Raw genomic sequence first — 17,728 nt, 5'->3', positions numbered from 1 at the left:
TAAGTTTAATTAAATAAGTCAAAGTGTTTAATTATAATTCATACTATAGAGATATTATAGACAAAAACTTTTAAGTTCTTTTTACTTTAAGTATACTAAACTGAATTTCATTTTTCTGAACAAGCTAGTTATCTATTTTGTAGATGGTAAGTGGTCAGTTTATTATAGAATTTGAATTTGGTCAATTCAGTTTTTTGGGAAATGTGAATGTTGGTTTCCTGATTTTTATATTTTAGACAGTTTCCTTGATTTTACCTTGGCATCTAACTGGAGGATCCTATGAGCTTAGGTTGGTTAGCTCAGGCTTCTCTGGAACTCACTTGCTTTGCACTCTGATTACTACTATTTAGGTTCTCTGTGGTACATTCAGATTCATTTTTCCAACAGCAAGTGTCGGTTCAGTATGCTCCTGTGTTTAGTAAATGTCTTTTCACAGATATAAACAAGATGAAGATTTTCATTTTCCAATTTACATTGAATTTATATTGATGCCGTAATATTGATGCTAGAAGTTACTAAAATCATACCATTTAAGCAGCTTATGCTAAGCACAAAATTAATGATGTTTAAGCATCAAATAAAATGCACTTATGCATCTTGATAATTGGATATGATTCATAGCCTGCTGACATAATTGGATATAATATAAATTTTTCCTGCATATTTGTACCCTCGTGATGCATATATAGAACTCAATACTCTTAACTGATATTTGTAGAATTACAGAAGCTTCCTGGAACATATGAAAACTCCTAATTCAATCATTTTGCTTAGATAGATGAATGTTGTAGCTCTCAATGTAGAAAGTACAAATTGTACAATGTATAATGTATAAACACTTAACCTTTTATTATTTACTACAAGGGTGACAATGGTTTTACCCTAAAGAAGATCCAAGAATAATGGGCTTTTTTTCCAGTTATAATTCAGACTATAGAATACAAAGTAATGATAACCTGGCTCCAGTGCTTAAGTAGCAAATTGTACTACTGATGCAGCTCCACTGTAGTGACCTAGCATAGAATATAAACTACCAGGACTGTAAATTCAGATAAAAATTATTCAGCAATCTTTATCTTAAAGAACAGGTATTTTAGGGCTTTTTTGTATTAATTTTTTAGGAAGTCAAAAATAGAGGACCATACTGTGTACATATGTACGTATATAAATATATAAAATACATGAATAATATTTATATTATATAAACATATATATTTATGAAAGCAATAAATTGTTATGTTAATTGAAAGGAAAAGGGGTGCAAATTAACCCACTAATCATCAGTGGCAAAGTACAGTAAATCTAGATCTAAAACTAAGCTTCAGAGCAACCAAACAAAGTTATGTAATCACAAGAACTGAAAAGAAATCTAATCATACCGTGTCACTGGGAGATCAGATAAACTGTTCTTTTTTTTTTTTTGTCTATTCTCTATGGCAACTGTTAGCAGCTTTCTTAAGCTAATACTTCTTCCTATGGCAGTATTCCACACATAAAACGACAGTATTAACAAAATATTTGCAAATAATGGAGAAAACATGAAACACAAGAACACTGACATTTCCTATGACTCTTAAATTCCTAGTTATTGCATAATTACTGTAAGATCAGAACTTGGGGGAAACATGCTGAAACATTTCTCTTTCTTTGCCAACTACTTAATGCTACACCTTTTAGTCTCCAGTGTAATTGCAGGTATGTGGCAGATATCTCATAAATTGTGTTCAGAAAAATTATTACCATATTTAAATATCCATGACTTTTTAATTAGAGCTTTATGTTTATCTATAGTAGTTGGGTTCATCCTGACATACTCATACATGCATAGAAATTGATTTCAGTTTTAATAAAATCTATTTGTATTTTGTTGATGACCTTGAGGAAGAGCCTAAGTCCCCTCTCCAAATTTAGGAAAGATTAATCAATGTATGTCAAGACTTCTGACACCCATCCCTTAGCAGGCTTTACCAAGGTGAAACAACTTAGGCATTTTGCCACTGACAGACTCCTGGACTCCTGGAAGCCTGACATACTCCCCAGAACCTATACATAATAATAATCTTACTACAACTCATATCAGTTAAATTTGTATGACTAGTTAATGTTAAACCTGGAAAAAAACCATTTTGTTTCTCCAATCTCCAGGATAACACAGCACTCCTGGAGGAAACAGAGCAAAATGGATATAGTCATAAAATGGTGAAACGTTGATTCTTTCTGGGAAGTATTCAGAAATGCTGTAGTGATATTCCTATGTTCTGTGACCAAATGTATTATTGAATATGTGTTCCCAGTTCCAAGCATAGAATAGCAAAAGTTAAAACTAAATTGATGAAAAGCATTTTTTTTTTTGCAATCTTCTTTGCTTTACCAAAAAGCTGTTGAACACTATACCCAAGTTAAAGTACACTTATAGAAAATGGTTAATCATATATGTGGCATGCCAAAGATAGCCATGTGGGACTTCAACAAGCCACATTAAATATAACTCAAGAAGACAGAAGTAGCAAATAGAAATCCAGAGAGAAAAAGACATGGAAGTTAGCCATTGTGTGACATAATCAAGAAACAAGAACCAAGTCAAAGTTCACTTAAACAGGGGTTAATGGAAAGAAAGAATTCATGTCTACAGTTCAGAAGGAGGAGTTTTTACCTCATTTGCTGCCAAAAGCTGTTAAGTTCTCCACTGTGTTTTGTTTTGCTTGGGTTTTGTTATTGTTGTTGTTTGCTTTCTATTTTTAATTTTGTTTTTCAGTAACGAATGCTTTCCTATGATGTGGGCTAAGGAAGATGAATATGTTAGTAATAGGGAGGATAGATTGTGGTAGGGGAAAAAGAGACAATTGAAATATCAATTAGAAGTGTCAAATTTAGGGAAGCAGCAATGAAGTTCCATTTTCTGGAGGTGAGAGGAAGGTAAAGTGATGAAGGGATACTGTAGAGGTAGAATCTGTGGAACTTAGTCTTTAATTGAACATAGGGTAAAAGGGCATGAAAAAGGTGACTCTGCTTTCTGAGCTTGAGTTCCTTCTAGTACCAGTAAGAGAATCGGGAAAATCAAAGAACATCTAGTTGGGATGAGTTTCACATTAATATGCTTGGATTAAAATATCTAAGATAATGTAAAGTAAGAAATATTAGGCAGGTTATTTAAGTTGCCTTCTTTGTATTGAGACAAAGCTCAGGATATTCCTAGGAATACAATTATAAACATCTATTCTGAAATGGTAATAGATAACAGTATCTGTTCCATGTTAAAAACAGAGAGACAGGGTTGGGGATGTGGCACAGTGGTAGAGCATATGTCTAGTATGCACAAGGCCCCAGGTTCAATCCCCAGTACTGGGGGGGGGGGGATATATATATATATATATATATATATATATATATATATATATGGAGAGAGAGAGAAAGAAGTATTTCTTGTCTGTCTTCTCTTAAAACACAGATAACCCTTGTCACATTCTTCCACGGGAATCATGCAGCCTTTTAAAACATTTTAGGATATTGCTCTGAAGTTTCTGACAAGCCCTATCATTAACTATATCCTTGCTTCTCAAACTGGGAGCAGTGATGATAGGCAGAGGAGAAAAGAAAACACAGGATAATCTTGGTCCATATCCCTAGAGGCTTGAAAAAGTACTGAAAAAGAAATACACACACACACACACACACTCACACACACTCACTCACAGGGCTGGAGGGGAAGAAAGGGAGAGAAAAAAGAATTAGGGAACACTACAAACAGATAAACTACAACGTCAAAGGTAAACTTGTATTAATTTCTAAATATAAAGTATAAGATTTCAAAAAATGCTTCTGCACAAAAGGCCCCTTTCTGTTGTCCCTGACCCCTATCAGTAGTTACCTTCCAATTAAGCAATCAGGCACTTTTAGAAGACACTTTTGGAGACCAAAATTTTTGAGCAGTTTGGACCTAGACTATATCCAGCTTTTCTATATTACTAAACACAGACCCTATAGTGTCAGGCATTGCTCATGGTTTCGTCTTGTGGGCACACTGGACTCTGGCTAAGAAAAAGTACATAAATCGTCTCCCTCTCACAAGAGAGCTTTAAGGGTTAGGCTTAATTCCTTAATTCCTTCAATGTATTTCTTTCTTACATATGAATTTTGACACTCATCTAAGACCAGTATTCAAAAGCTCACTTGGAGAGAGAGTTTATATACAAAACAATAAAGAAGAACAACCACAGATTCATCCTAATGGATATGGACAGTGGCATTGTAGATGTATACAATTCTAAAGCTGGAAAAGTGATCCGGGTAAACTGGTTTCTAATTCCTTATAAGCACATGATTTCTTGCCTCATACTCTAAAGTTTATAGCTAACAGATTCTCCACCATTCTCTAATGATTTCCCTGGATATTTCAAAGTCCATATACAGTAATAACTCTTTTATCTAAAATTCAGACTTCAATTCAACTCTATGATTCACACTTCTGAATTTAAATGTGAAAACCTCTAATCGGTTTCTTCTAAGCCCACCTACAGATCTTTTATTAACCACTTGTATGGAAAATTATGGACTCAGAATGAAAAGAAAGGGCTCCTGTTTGGAGTCATTAAAATGAACCCTCCTTCCACTGGGGAGACCTTTGATAGAAACAGAGAAGACAAAATTTATAATAGCCTTACATGTTGCAGGCAATTTTCTTGCCTGTATACCTATGCTGTCTCATTCATTTAATTTACTAGGTGCATATTTATCAAGCATTTGCTGAATACCAGACACTATGCTAAGAATCAGGGATACAAAGATGGATGTCATTGCCCATGATGTGTTCAGAGACAAGATAGGAGGATCAGCCCTGAGAAGTACTGAATTGCAGTATTATGAGATAATTGGGTGCTTTCAATATCTATAGAATTTGTGGGTTCACTACAGAGGGTACCTATCCTACCCTAGATCATTTTCCATCCGAACAGGGCATAATCACAAACCTGAATAGCCTAAAAGAAGATGCTTTCTGAATCTATGAGATGCATATAAGATTGCAACATGCAAAGGGAATTGAGTTGGGATTCAGAAAGAATTTCAGCTCTCTCACCACTTGGTTGAGCTTGGGAATCTTAGCCTTCTTGAGGTTCAGTTTTCCAATCAGTACAGTGGATATAATGACTCCAACCTCCCAGGGTTATTGTGATTAAGAAAGATAATCTTGGCTGCCATTTCTTAAGTGTCTCTTATCTGTATAGTTCAGTTGTAAGTGCTTTATAGCCTTGTTTGAATCTTCAAAACAACCCTGAAAGGCAAGTCTAATTATTTAACTGGGGCTAAAACTTTGGATTTCATGATGCAGGACACACAACTTGAAGTGATGGAACTGAGATCTCAACATAAATTTGTTCACATCCAGAACCATCAGATTTAGCACGGTTCAGGTACTTAAAAGGTCTAGGAGAGTTTTCAGGATACAGTATATGCTCAGGGCATTTAGACTGCTTTGCATCCTTGTTTTTCTCAAGTATCTGAAATATGAATGTGCTTCATAACTTCCCACTTTTTCTCTAATATCAACAATTAAAGGGTTATAAACACTACTTCTCTTGAGTTACAAAAATAAATTGAAAAAACAAAGTCCTATAAAATAAGCTGCTTAAGAGAGCACATTTGATGTTTATGATCCTCTTGGGATAGGGGTTCATATATAGCTTCAAACAAATTGTTGAGTGCTATTAATTTGAGAAGAACATTACCATACATATATCTTTATTACAAAATATTTATTACCAAAGTATTTCATGGGCATTAAAACAAAAGAAACCTGAATAGATATTGACAATCAGAATTTATCTTTATATATTTAAATAGAATAGACATATTAAATTTTAACATTATTACATGACTTTAGAAAACAGTTCTAAATTGGGTTTTTCATAGAAGTTGATTTCTTTGGGAAACAGGATGTTTGAGTCACACAAACAAAAAGAAAAGTAGTAAACAGATAAACCCTGAGGTAAGTAAAGATGCAAATACAGTCATGGAAATATACCAATAAATTTATAAGCATGAAATCTTCTAATTAGGTAAAGACCATCAAAGGCATGAGTGTTACAAGTAAAAATTCATAGGAGTAAATAAATGAGGTAAATTTTACTACTTATGAACACTGAAACCATAGCTTAATTTTAATCCCAGAAAGTTGCTGAGTTAGAAACTGTACAATGTTAACTGCAAAGGTGGTGTTTTTATCAATGGCATCTTCCACATTACAAAGGCTGAAAGACTTGAGTCAAAGAACAAGTAGGAATTGTGCATGGAAAATTAAACCGAGCTCATGTCAGAGATGTGAGCTGTCAATGGCTGTACTAATTTGATACTTATGCCAGCATGCCAGGTTATCATTGCTATGGTGATTTCTGGCAGAATTAAGATTGCAATATCAAATTAGAATGATTATCTGGCATGAGAATATACTTGTAATTAACATTTCTAAGTAGGAATGGTCCCATATTTCCACATCCCAATTTTTCATTTCCTTCCATATTCATTTCAGGGTTCTTGAGCTTTATTATCAGAATAATTTTCATGAAACTAAGTGAAATATTTCAAAACACATTTTGGTTATGTAATATTGGTAACCACCATAACCTTATATTTTCCTTGTGTAATTTTAGTATGTCCTAGCAATCTAATGCCTCAAAATAAAATCCTTTCAGTTCAGAATCAAATACTGCTCATTCAATCAGGATATGATCATAAAATCTCCAATTAATGTACTTCATTTTTAATGGAACATATTTGACCTTTGCCTTGCTTCTTAACCATGCTTCACGTAATAGAGGCACTTGATTCCAAGAAACATGAAGAGTTTTGTCTAACAGAGAACTCTGTTGGAAAGATATGGAATAATTCAACTCTTGCTTAGGGAACAGTAGGGAATTTGATTGACATTTACAGCAACATGATAAGACAGTTCCCAAAACAAAGTCAGGATGCTCTCATATGTTAAAGGATAAATGGAGACTGTACAGAAGAAAATTATCAGATGCCTATCTCAAAATGAGGGTGCTGTGTCTTTGGTATCAGATCTCAGAAGAAAATGAATTTCTTGTCTTTGAAAAGTAAAGATCTCATTGAGGAGAGGAAATTCAGGCATAGGATTGAAAATTGAACTAGAATTCCTCTGAATTCAATAAAATGGAAAATATGCAAACAAGATCAAGGGAATAACTAATTTGAGGATTTTCAATTTAAATATGCTTTATTTGCATTCATCTTAACCTATTCCTCTATAACTTACTCTCATAGTATCACCATAGTTTGTTTAACATGGTTATGTCTATTTTTTAATTATTATGCAATTAATGCTTATTTCCTCCATTCACCTACAACTACTAGCTACCAAAGGATGGTAACTCAATCATATGTTTTTCATTATTATTAACCTAGCATCTAGCATTATATGTTGTGCTTGTAAATGTACATATTAAACAACAGGATGAAATATGCCTAGAGAAATGTCAGTGGTATGATGTCACTCATACTGCACTGAAGAAGAAAATAACCATGTTGTAAGATTCATTACTATGAAAATGAGATTCTTTAGAGACAGAGCCAGTATTATAACAGTGTTTTTTTGTTTAGTTTAGTTTTGTTGTTTGCTTTTTGTAAAGTATTTCTTGTGAAACAAATCCACATTTGAATAAATAAGTGTCTTAGGACCTGGTACCACATGGAAGTACTTGTCTCCCCAAGGACAGAATGTACTGAATTACATTTGCCAGCTACATGGTTCTCAAAATCCCTCCACTGAGTTGCTTATGTAAATCCTCCCTCTCATAAATCTTCATCAGCCATCACTAGTCAAATTGTGTTTGCCTGGTGTTTTTCTCTGTAAATCCTGCAAATCTGTTTCATGTACTCTCCTCAAAACTGATGGGAAGTTAATCACTCTGTAATTGCTTGCTATGTATCATGTTTTCATCATGAGTAATGTTGCCATGTTCTCATCCTTAACCATCTGATTCAACAGTCAACTCTTAGCACTAAAAGGAGCAAAGATGGAAATTGATTATTGTAGGACATAAAATAGCAGAATTCCCTCTCATAAAAATAGGCTAGTGAAAATAGAAGAAATTAGCCTACAGTAAATGACCTAGATACATATTCATTAAACATAGAAAATTAAAGTTTGCATTGGAGATAATAGGCTTTTGTAATATATTAAAGATTGAATTTACCTTTCTCTATGCCTTTTTTTCCCCCTCAAGGAAGTAAAATGTCTTTTTGGAAGAAAATTAAGCATTACAGATCTTCCCCAAAGATGTATTTCTTTTTCAAAACAAATTCTTATTTTGAAAATATTGTCTAATTAAAACAATGGACCAAATGTTCATATCATAGTTTATGCATGGATAGAATATACCTGTGCAAACCACATGAGCAAATGGTGAATTATGATGCATATGCTTTAAAAATCTTTAAAATCTTATACAAACATGAAGGCATAATCTTGGAGACTCACCAAGTTTGGTTTATAACTTAAAAACCAAAATTGAGGAAGTTATTCTCTTTTTTCAAATAACACCTGTGATTAGAGGGAATTTATTATCTAACTTTTCCTTGTTAGTGCTCTTTTAAATGCTCTGTAATAGAAAAAGATTCAGCCCATGATACTTACCCCAAGGTAATTTTTATTTATGACTCCATTTTCAAGTTATAATGAAGTTAACAGAACCAGATACGGATGATGTCGATATATTTGTGATTTTAGAAGTTCATCAACCACATAATTTATGCTCTGAGCCTTAATTGTGAAGATTCTGTGCCATCTCATATACAAATAGATGAAACCTATGGGTCAGATTTTCCTTCTGCAAAGCTCAATCATTATTCACATGGAAAGTGCAAGGTTTTAGATCCTACATATATTTCAGACACTTTAGTGCTTTGAGTCAACCTTAACGGCAGGGCCTGGGATTTTGCTCCCCCTTTAGTACAACCAGCTAGAATTTTAGTGTTTATAAAAATAAAATATAAAAAAGTAATATTTCCCATGACAAACATCAGGGACTCAGGTGCTTTACAAGTCCAAAATTTTAAACATCTTTTAAATATTGTAGCAATTTTTGTGAAACAGATTTAACTTTTGAGTGATGAAAATCTCACTTAGGCATGACTGTTACATTTTTAATGCACCCACAAGAAAAAACTATTTTGGATAATCTTGTAAATAGAAGAAAAATCCATTTCTTCCTTTTCAAGAAATACTGGATATGAGATAAGGATTTGGTATAAGTCATTTGCATTTGTGGCATCCTTTGTGATTCCTGGTTCCTGCTGAATTTAATTTCCCTATTATTCAAACAAAATTATTAGATCTCTTTTTTTAAAATATATAAATCAAATTGGGAATGAGAGCCATCCTGCTTTCTTTTGCAGAAGGTCATGCATACAAGGAAGAGGCACATGGAACTGTTTCAGGAGCTGAATCAGAAATTTCAAACTTTGGACAGATTTCGGGATATACCAAATACAAGCAGTCTGGTGAGTACACTCTGGTGCCATGTTGGTGGACACAGGCTACCAGTAAGCTCCTGGTCCTGCAGGGGCACCTATCCTGCTGGGCACACAAGAGTAGTGCATGTAGAACAATGATAAGGCCCCAAACTGTACTTTGAAAAGGTCACTAAGAGACAAATTGGGAATGGCAGAATATTAGTTATATATCAAAAATGTGCTGTGTTCATCAGAGTTCAGGTAATTCATTTCATAAAAACTTAGCCAAACAACTAAATTTTTCCATTTTCATTTGAATGTCTGCCATTTTAAGGGCCTAAAATGTGATAATCTCATAAATATGAATTGTTACCTAAAACCAGAGTGACAGGTGTTTATCTTCAGGAGATCCACTTGTTGTGTGGTATGAGTTTTGGAGACACATTAGTATCAGAGATTTTGGTTATTGATTTTAACCATTCTCTTCTCATTTATTCACACTATTCCAATCTCAACATAGGACTTCATCAAATAAAACAACATTGTACAATTACTATGTGCATGGCTTTATAGAAGGTTTCATAATTATTTTTAAGAGTGCTGGACCAGGACTCTAGAAATCAGAAAACAAGTTGAAAGTACAACCACTATCTGAGCAAGTCTCAAAACTCAAGTTTCTAAACCTCAACCTCCTATTCCTAAGTGGAGGATGGAAAACATTAATGATATATATTCCTTCAATCCTCACAAAGTTTTCAAAAACAGGCTGCACAAGCCTGTTTCTTATAAGTGAGGAAGCTGAAGCTCAGCTCTGAAAGGGAGACTTGGATTGCCATCACGCACCAACTCCATAGTTGGTGATCTCTGCCCATTCTTTGCAGTTCTAAACTTGGACAGTTTTCCTTCTCTTCTCCCCACCTTTCTCTGCCCTTCTCCCTCTCTCATGCACATATCTGAGACAATATAGATAATATACTATCCATAGTATAGCTAAATGTATATAGTTCTAAAGTACATGGTATCTGATTACTTTCTTAATCTAGTGATTAATCTATTATGAGTCTATTATGAATCTATTATGAGTGATTAATCTATTATGAGTCATAACTTTAGCATCCTGATTAGTGAATTATCTTGTGAAAGATGAATAGTAAAAAACCATGTACACTTATGTTTTGTTTTTATTCCTCTCAGTACTAGTACAATGCTGCTCATGGTATGTTAACAGGAAATGGTTGCTATGGATTTATTGCATAGCTATGATAGCTCAATCTGTGCTTGTTAAATGAAGGTCATAAAAAAATACCATACACTTTAACTCTTAATTGATCTCTAAATAGTCCATGTATATACCAATCTATTTTCCTCCCTAAAGCAGAAAATGCGTTGTTGCATTATTTGTTATCACCAACACAATGCTAGGCATATAGAAGACACTTCATATGTAATGAGGGGTCTTTTCTCATCTTCTCCTCCCTATATTAAGCCATCAATTTTTAGCTAGCAGGCAAGTGAGAATCACACTTTTGAGATTAGACCTCGACACATTAGCTACTCATTTTGAAATACTGAAAGCTAACATTGAAACAAATTGAAGAAACTTCATTTGTTTTGTTGGGGAAAAAAAAAAAGTGAGGAGGGTTATGTTTACAAATCTGAAAGTCTTATGCAACAGATACAGCTGGCTGACTGCTATAATATGATTGTAATTTCCCCTTGTTGTACGGTCTGGTTATTAAATCATTAATGGCACAAATATCTGTATCTCAGTTTCCTGACAACCAAAATAGTCTACTAATTACACCACATCTCTGCAGCAGCATGCCTTTTCTAAAAGAGATTTATAAATATTTACCATTTGGGAGGTTAGGAGCAGGGAGGATAGAGTTGTCATTGCTGCTTGACTACTATTCCAAATATCTGAGAACAGAAAAGGAGGAGTTCCTTATTCAGTTTTGATTAATAATGAACATGTGAGTTTGTTATCTTTACCTCAGTCACATAATTCATACTGCCACATTGCTAATGGAAAATTGCATCATTGAGTGGAGAAAAACGTTTTAAAAAATCTCAACGTGTTTTTCCTTTTTGGGGAGGAGAGGGCTGCTAATTCACAACACCTGCCTACCACTACAAATGATGGTAATTATGTGGAATAATAGAATTTGGGGAATCAAAAGGAAACCACAATACCATTTAGTCCATTTTCTTGCTTCTAGGCAGGAAAATATTTAAATTGCACTACAAAAGATAGGTACTGCTCAATGAGATGAAACTCTTTTATCTTGAGTGCATCTTAGGAACCACTCACTGTCAAGATTCTGTCTCCCCAAGTAACTTCTCCTAATTTTTGCTCTTATAAAATATACATACTTTCTTAACGTTTTCCTCAAATATTGGTGGGTTGAAAGATGAAAGGAATGCAAGAAAAAGGGAAAGGAAGGAAGAATAAAGAAGGAGTAAACTGAAAAGGACCAGTGGATGTAGGGAGGGACTCACCCCGAGTGAGCAGCTCGCGTGCTTCTATATGGATGAATCATGTGGAAGGCTGGCAGTCCTGCCATATTTGGGATGGTTTTGAATTCTCATATTCATCTAACACTATTTATGGATGCATCCTAATACAATAGCATTTTTTTTGTTTCTCGTTTGTTTTTTATTTATCTTTTAATTTTTACGCACTGCATTTTGATTCATTACGCAAATGGGGTACATCATTTCGTTTCTATGATTGTACACAATGTAGATTCATACCATTTGTGTAATCATACATGTACATAGGGTAATGATGTCTGTCTCATTCCACCATTTTTCATACCCTCCTCCCTCTCATTTCCTTCTACATAATCTAAAGTTCCCCCATTCTTCTCTCACTCCCCACCCCCCACCCCCATTATATATCATTCTCCACTTAATGAGGGAAAACATTCGGCCTTTGGTTTTTTGGGATTGGCTTATTTCACTTAGCATGATATTCTCCAGTTCCATCTATTTATTTGCAAATGCCAGTTATCCCACTCCTCAGTTTACACCCAACGGACTTAAAATCAGCATACTACAGAAACACAGACACATCAATGTTTATAGCAGCTCAGTTCACAATACCTAGATTGTAGAACCAACCTAGATGCCCTTCAACAGATGAATGGATAAAGAAACTGTGGTATATATACAAAATGAAATATTATTCAGCCATAAAGAAGAATAATATTATGGCATTTACAATATCATTTTTGAAAGATTCTTGCATGTTGACTTATACAACATGAATTTATAATTATTACCCTTTTAACACACATAACAGTTTAACACATCTCCTCCATTCTGTAACTGAGCTCAAAACAAACAACAACAACAACAACAAAAAAAAAAAAAAAACAGCTGCATGAATTCAGGAACTTATACTAACTGCCTGGATTTTTCCATCACTGGATTCCACATCCTTTGAGGCCTTCCCTGGCCTTGGCAACCCTCCCTGCCAAATGCAATGATCCCTTTGGGCTGTTTCACAGTTTATCATTCAGTTGGACCACTGGGAATGTTACCTTTCTTCATATAAAAGTCTTTAGGCTGCCCTTATGTCACACCCAACATGCAAAAAGATGAGTAGCTTGTAGGCACCATCCTCTGACCACCAGGTCCTCATCACTCCCTGCTGGTCCTCTTCCCATCCTGGCTGCAGGGTGTGATAGCTCTTCACCACTAAAGGATGGGTCTTCTGCCTAAAGGGCATTCAATAGTTATAAAAGATGATGAGAACCATAGATCAGCTGGAAGTGCCTTGGTATGCCAAAGAAGATGACCAAGAAAACCAACCTTAAATCTTAATTTCTTACATGCTGATAGTCCTCTCAGAAATTCATTAGATCTTGGACTGACAATAACTCTTTGAAATAGAATCTAGATATTCTGACAGAACTTAAAATTACCCATGTTAGTTCATGCATCCCTGGAGCTTGATCTTTAAAAATATAAAAAAGGGAACAACATGGGTTCCAAACATAATGGAGCCCTTGTTTTCCAAGTAAATGAACTAGCACTTTCCAAAACTTGAAATGATTTGTGGGTTCAACTAATTGAACCTTCTGTCAAACTAAACAATCCCAGAAAGCCACTTAAAACAGCTCTCATCTAAGGTGGCTAGATCCACTCTATGGACTTGATTCAGCAGAATTCATGTCCATAAACCTTTCAGTTGATGATTGATGATTCAGGTCACATATTGCCCCCAAACTTTCAATGACTTCCTATTGCTTACAAAATAAATTCCAAAATGAGTAGCCTGGAAGTCAAAATCCCTTATGAACTGTCTTCCTGTTCACCTACTGCCTGTTTTTTTCCCCCTTCTTCTATCACTCACACCAACTAAAGTAAATAGGTCACTGTTTCATAGTTTTCTCTTCCTCACACACTGAATTTTTACTTCCTAGTACACTTGTACAGCCACAAGATCTCCAACCATACACAGAAGGGCTTCATGGTAAAGCCCTCCTGTGCCAGCCCAAAGGTCACTTTCCTCAGGAAGGATTATGCACTTCCCATAAAAGGAAGCCCTTTCTATACCCTCCTTTGGAATCACAGAGCACTTTTTCTAGAATATAGATATATCTTTTAAATACTTACTGTGTGCTTTCATTTAACTATAAATACCTTCCATTGTAAGTGTGATTACTAAATAGTGAGAATTTAAATTCTCCAGACATTATTCTATGTGCTATCACTTCTTAACAAATTTTTACATACCCACAAAGTAGGTTCTGATCCAAACATTTTGCCAACACTTTAGTCCACAATACAAAGCACATCTGTGTTTGTAGATATTCAAGTGAAGGTTCAGAAAAGCTGAATCAATTGTTTAAAGCTAATTTATTTGAAGTAGAGGGACCGGAACTTGGATTTGTATATATCAGACACTAAATTTTGAATTCCCTAGTGGACCATGATGCTTTTACATACTTGATTTATCACTTTATTCTCCCTAGTGCCTCATATGATATCCTACACAGAACAACTAATAAGTAAATTTTAGATGAAGGGAAACAGAGAGAGAAAGAAGAAAGGAAAGATAGGGAGAACTAAAATCCATAAGACTTTAGGATATTAAACTAAAGCATATATTCTAAAAGTTAACTTTTTATTAGGCCTTTATTATTAGATATTTCTTTTTTGCGCTCCATAGAAGTAAGAATTAGTCTTGAAAACATCTAATGTATTAAGAAATTTGGTGATTTAATATCTGTTATGGTGACTATTTCTATAGACTGTCTCTCTTATGCATAGTTGAGATATTTAATAGGCCAAGTAGAACCCAGATAGTAATTCAAGAACCTATTTTATGTTTCATTTGGTAATCAATTATAATAAGCTGAAGATCAGATTTTGTGAGAGGGATGGACTCATGCAACAACTGATATTTTCATTAGACAGACTGTTCTGTAGTGAAAAATAAGAATACAATTGGAATGGTAGATTTTTTAAACCATTTTAGTAATCTTGAAGAATAGAAATCAAGAGCTAATATAAGTTAAAATGTAGTGTTTTTTAAGAAAAAAATCCCTTTAGAACTTGATAGGTTTTGTTAGTGTAAGAATAAAAGTAGAAAAATTATTTAGTGAAGTAGAGTTAAATTGTCTGTCATGAATAATGAATTGATTTTAGTGAATCGCTGTGTTGAATTAAAAGCTGGACTAATGTAAAAGTGACAACTTTTACATGGCATGTCCTTTTGCAACAATAAATAAATTCAGCTTTAATCAATACTCTGCATAACTGGCTGTTTTCATGTTTTAGTTTAATTTTTTTAAAAAAGCTTTCAATCATGATTTTATTCTTGTTCTTTGATGATAGCTTATTCAGATTCTCCTACATTGCAGAAATCTTTAAACAACACTTACTTAAAATAAAGCAAAGTCACTCTTAAATCTTAACAGAATATAATTCAAAATAACCTCAAAAAGAGTCTACTTGTTTATGTATTGAACATCTACAGGACGGAACTCCGAGTGGAGTCATAATTAGGCAAACCTTGAATCTTAGAAAATAGAGGGCATAGACTATAAAAAATAATAAGCAATAATGGTTTATAGGCATTTTGAATAGGCCGTATTGTGGAATACGTTTTCCATGAAACGGCGCTCTTAAAAGTGAAGAATGCTTTTTGCTAAATTATTATGTCATCCAAAAACATAGAAAATTGTAGAAAAATTATAGCCAAAAAAAATCACAAATCAAGAAAATATAGCACCTGTAATCTCAGTTATTTAGGCACTGACACAGGAGATTTACAAATTCAAAGCCAACTTGGGCAAGTTAGACTGATTCTGTCTCAAAAATTTAAAGGGTTGGAAGTGTAGTTCAGTGGTAGAGCAATTGCCTCGCAGGTACAAGGCCCTAGATTCAAATTTTTTAAAATTCTAAAAAGGACAATTTCTTGAAAATACCAAGCAAAGTTAGTGTTTTAAAATTTTCTTAATGAAATGCCAGTAGATTAAATAACATTTTTATTAAATAATATATCTCTTTAAATATTCTCTGATTAGCTTATCTCTCTCAAGATTCTGCTACAATGCTTACATTTTCTTCATTTAAATCTTATTGGTGACTGAACCTCTTTCCTACTCAAACATGTAGTCATACTGACATTTCACATGATACCCAAATTGTAAGATTATCTACTTTGCCTTCTATAGTATTATTCACTTCCTCTACCTCCTGACCTCTTGCAGGATAATTCAGAAAGGTGAAAACTTATATCAAAACTCTCTCTTGCAGTTGACCATAGTTTCAAATCATCTCTGAATAAAATAAGCTAGATTAAAATTACAAATATGTCCTCTTCCTCTTCAGTAAGCAGCAGCACTAATCATCAAATAAATGACTCTCTTTTCTCAACAGGAAAACCCAGCACCAAACAAGAATCCATGGGACACTTTCAAAAACCCCAGTGAATACCAACATTACACCACAATCAATGTCTTAGACACAGAAGCAAAGGATGCTTTGGAACTGAGGCCAGCAGAATGGGAAAAGTGTCTGAATTTGCCTCTGGATGTGCAAGAAGGTGACTTTCAAACAGAAGTTTAACAAAATCAAAATGAACTGAGGCAAAGACACAATAACCTAATGCACTGACACTTATGACTTGGGAAGCCTGACATTTCTATCTGAACAATGTGACTATCCTGTGTCAGGACCTTCATGTGCCAAACGTCAGTGGTGTTTTCCAATGGTAATTCCTCACTAGTCAGGCTAGTGGAGAGACACCAGGTGTACAGTTCTGACCATCCTGTGTTGTAAGTACCTGTGGAATGGATTTGTAAGGTAATCTTTATAGATAAACCTCAAGCAACGATTCATGTTGTAACCGCTTCATATGGTTTAGTTTTCAAAAAACTTCACCATGAAGCACAATGTATATATTTATGCAGTTTTTAAAGTTTATAACAGTCTGTTTGGCCATTACTACACTTTTTACTTTATAATATAAAAGCAAAGTTTTTGTCATTAAATGAATGTTTGTTGAGCTACATTCTTCATTGCTTTAAATGCAATAAAGTAATAATCTCACTTTTATATGAATAATATATTTCACATCTTTATTATTGCAGTTTTCTCTAGAAAGCTCTGAGTAGCTTTCTCTGCTGCAGCTGTGTATAAAATATTTAAAATGTTGTATGGTGTAAATAAACTTTTGTCTACATATCAGTTTTTTAGTGCATTTTATTTTGGATTTGTTGAGCAAAAATTTACATATTTATAAAGTTTTTTTTCAATACAGATACTGAAATGTATTCACAGTTTTAATAGCATACCGTTATTACTCCTTTGAGGCTAATGATTTCTCAAATGTAATAATAGGTTTGTATAGTATTTCTGTATTTTCTACTTAAACACCCTTTGGAACAATGTACCATGTAAATGGGACTTGTCAGAAATCTGCTGCCATCATACTCTTACATACTTATGTTTTTTTTTGTTTTTTTTTTTTTTTTTCCTATTCAGGAAAAAAGACAACTAGTAAAAAACAGGAAGTTACAATACAGAAAATAATACAGGGAAAGTGTTTTAAGTAATTAAGTTTGCTGCATGTTTCACAGAAGAAGCTACTCATACTACAGTTCTTCATAGCATAGAATTGAACTTATTCAGGATTTTTAAAAATATCTTATCTGTATATTCTCTAGCAGAATTAGAACAGAAGTGATGAATCTGATGGGACAATTTGCCTCTGGTTTGAAAGTGCGAAGCCTGAGGTGAGCCA

The 17,728-nt window shown here is 34.0% G+C and overlaps 1 protein-coding gene across 1 annotated transcript in view; it reads left to right on the top strand.

Moving 5' to 3' along the window:
- The window catches only part of ADGRB3 (adhesion G protein-coupled receptor B3), a 684,429-nt gene extending 667,262 nt beyond the window's left edge, over window positions 1-17,167 (top strand). Inside the window, 2 exon segments of the mRNA XM_079147374.1 lie at window positions 9,412-9,516; window positions 16,363-17,167. Of these exon segments, the coding sequence (XP_079003500.1) occupies window positions 9,412-9,516; window positions 16,363-16,551 (294 nt within the window). The 3' untranslated portion in view covers window positions 16,552-17,167.
- Window positions 17,168-17,728: the final 561 nt, after the last annotated feature.

Source organism: Sciurus vulgaris, assembly GCF_902686455.1.
Source record: "Sciurus vulgaris genome assembly, chromosome: 7".
Lineage (NCBI taxonomy): Eukaryota > Metazoa > Chordata > Mammalia > Rodentia > Sciuridae > Sciurus > Sciurus vulgaris.
This window is presented reverse-complemented; position numbering and strand designations above follow the sequence as displayed.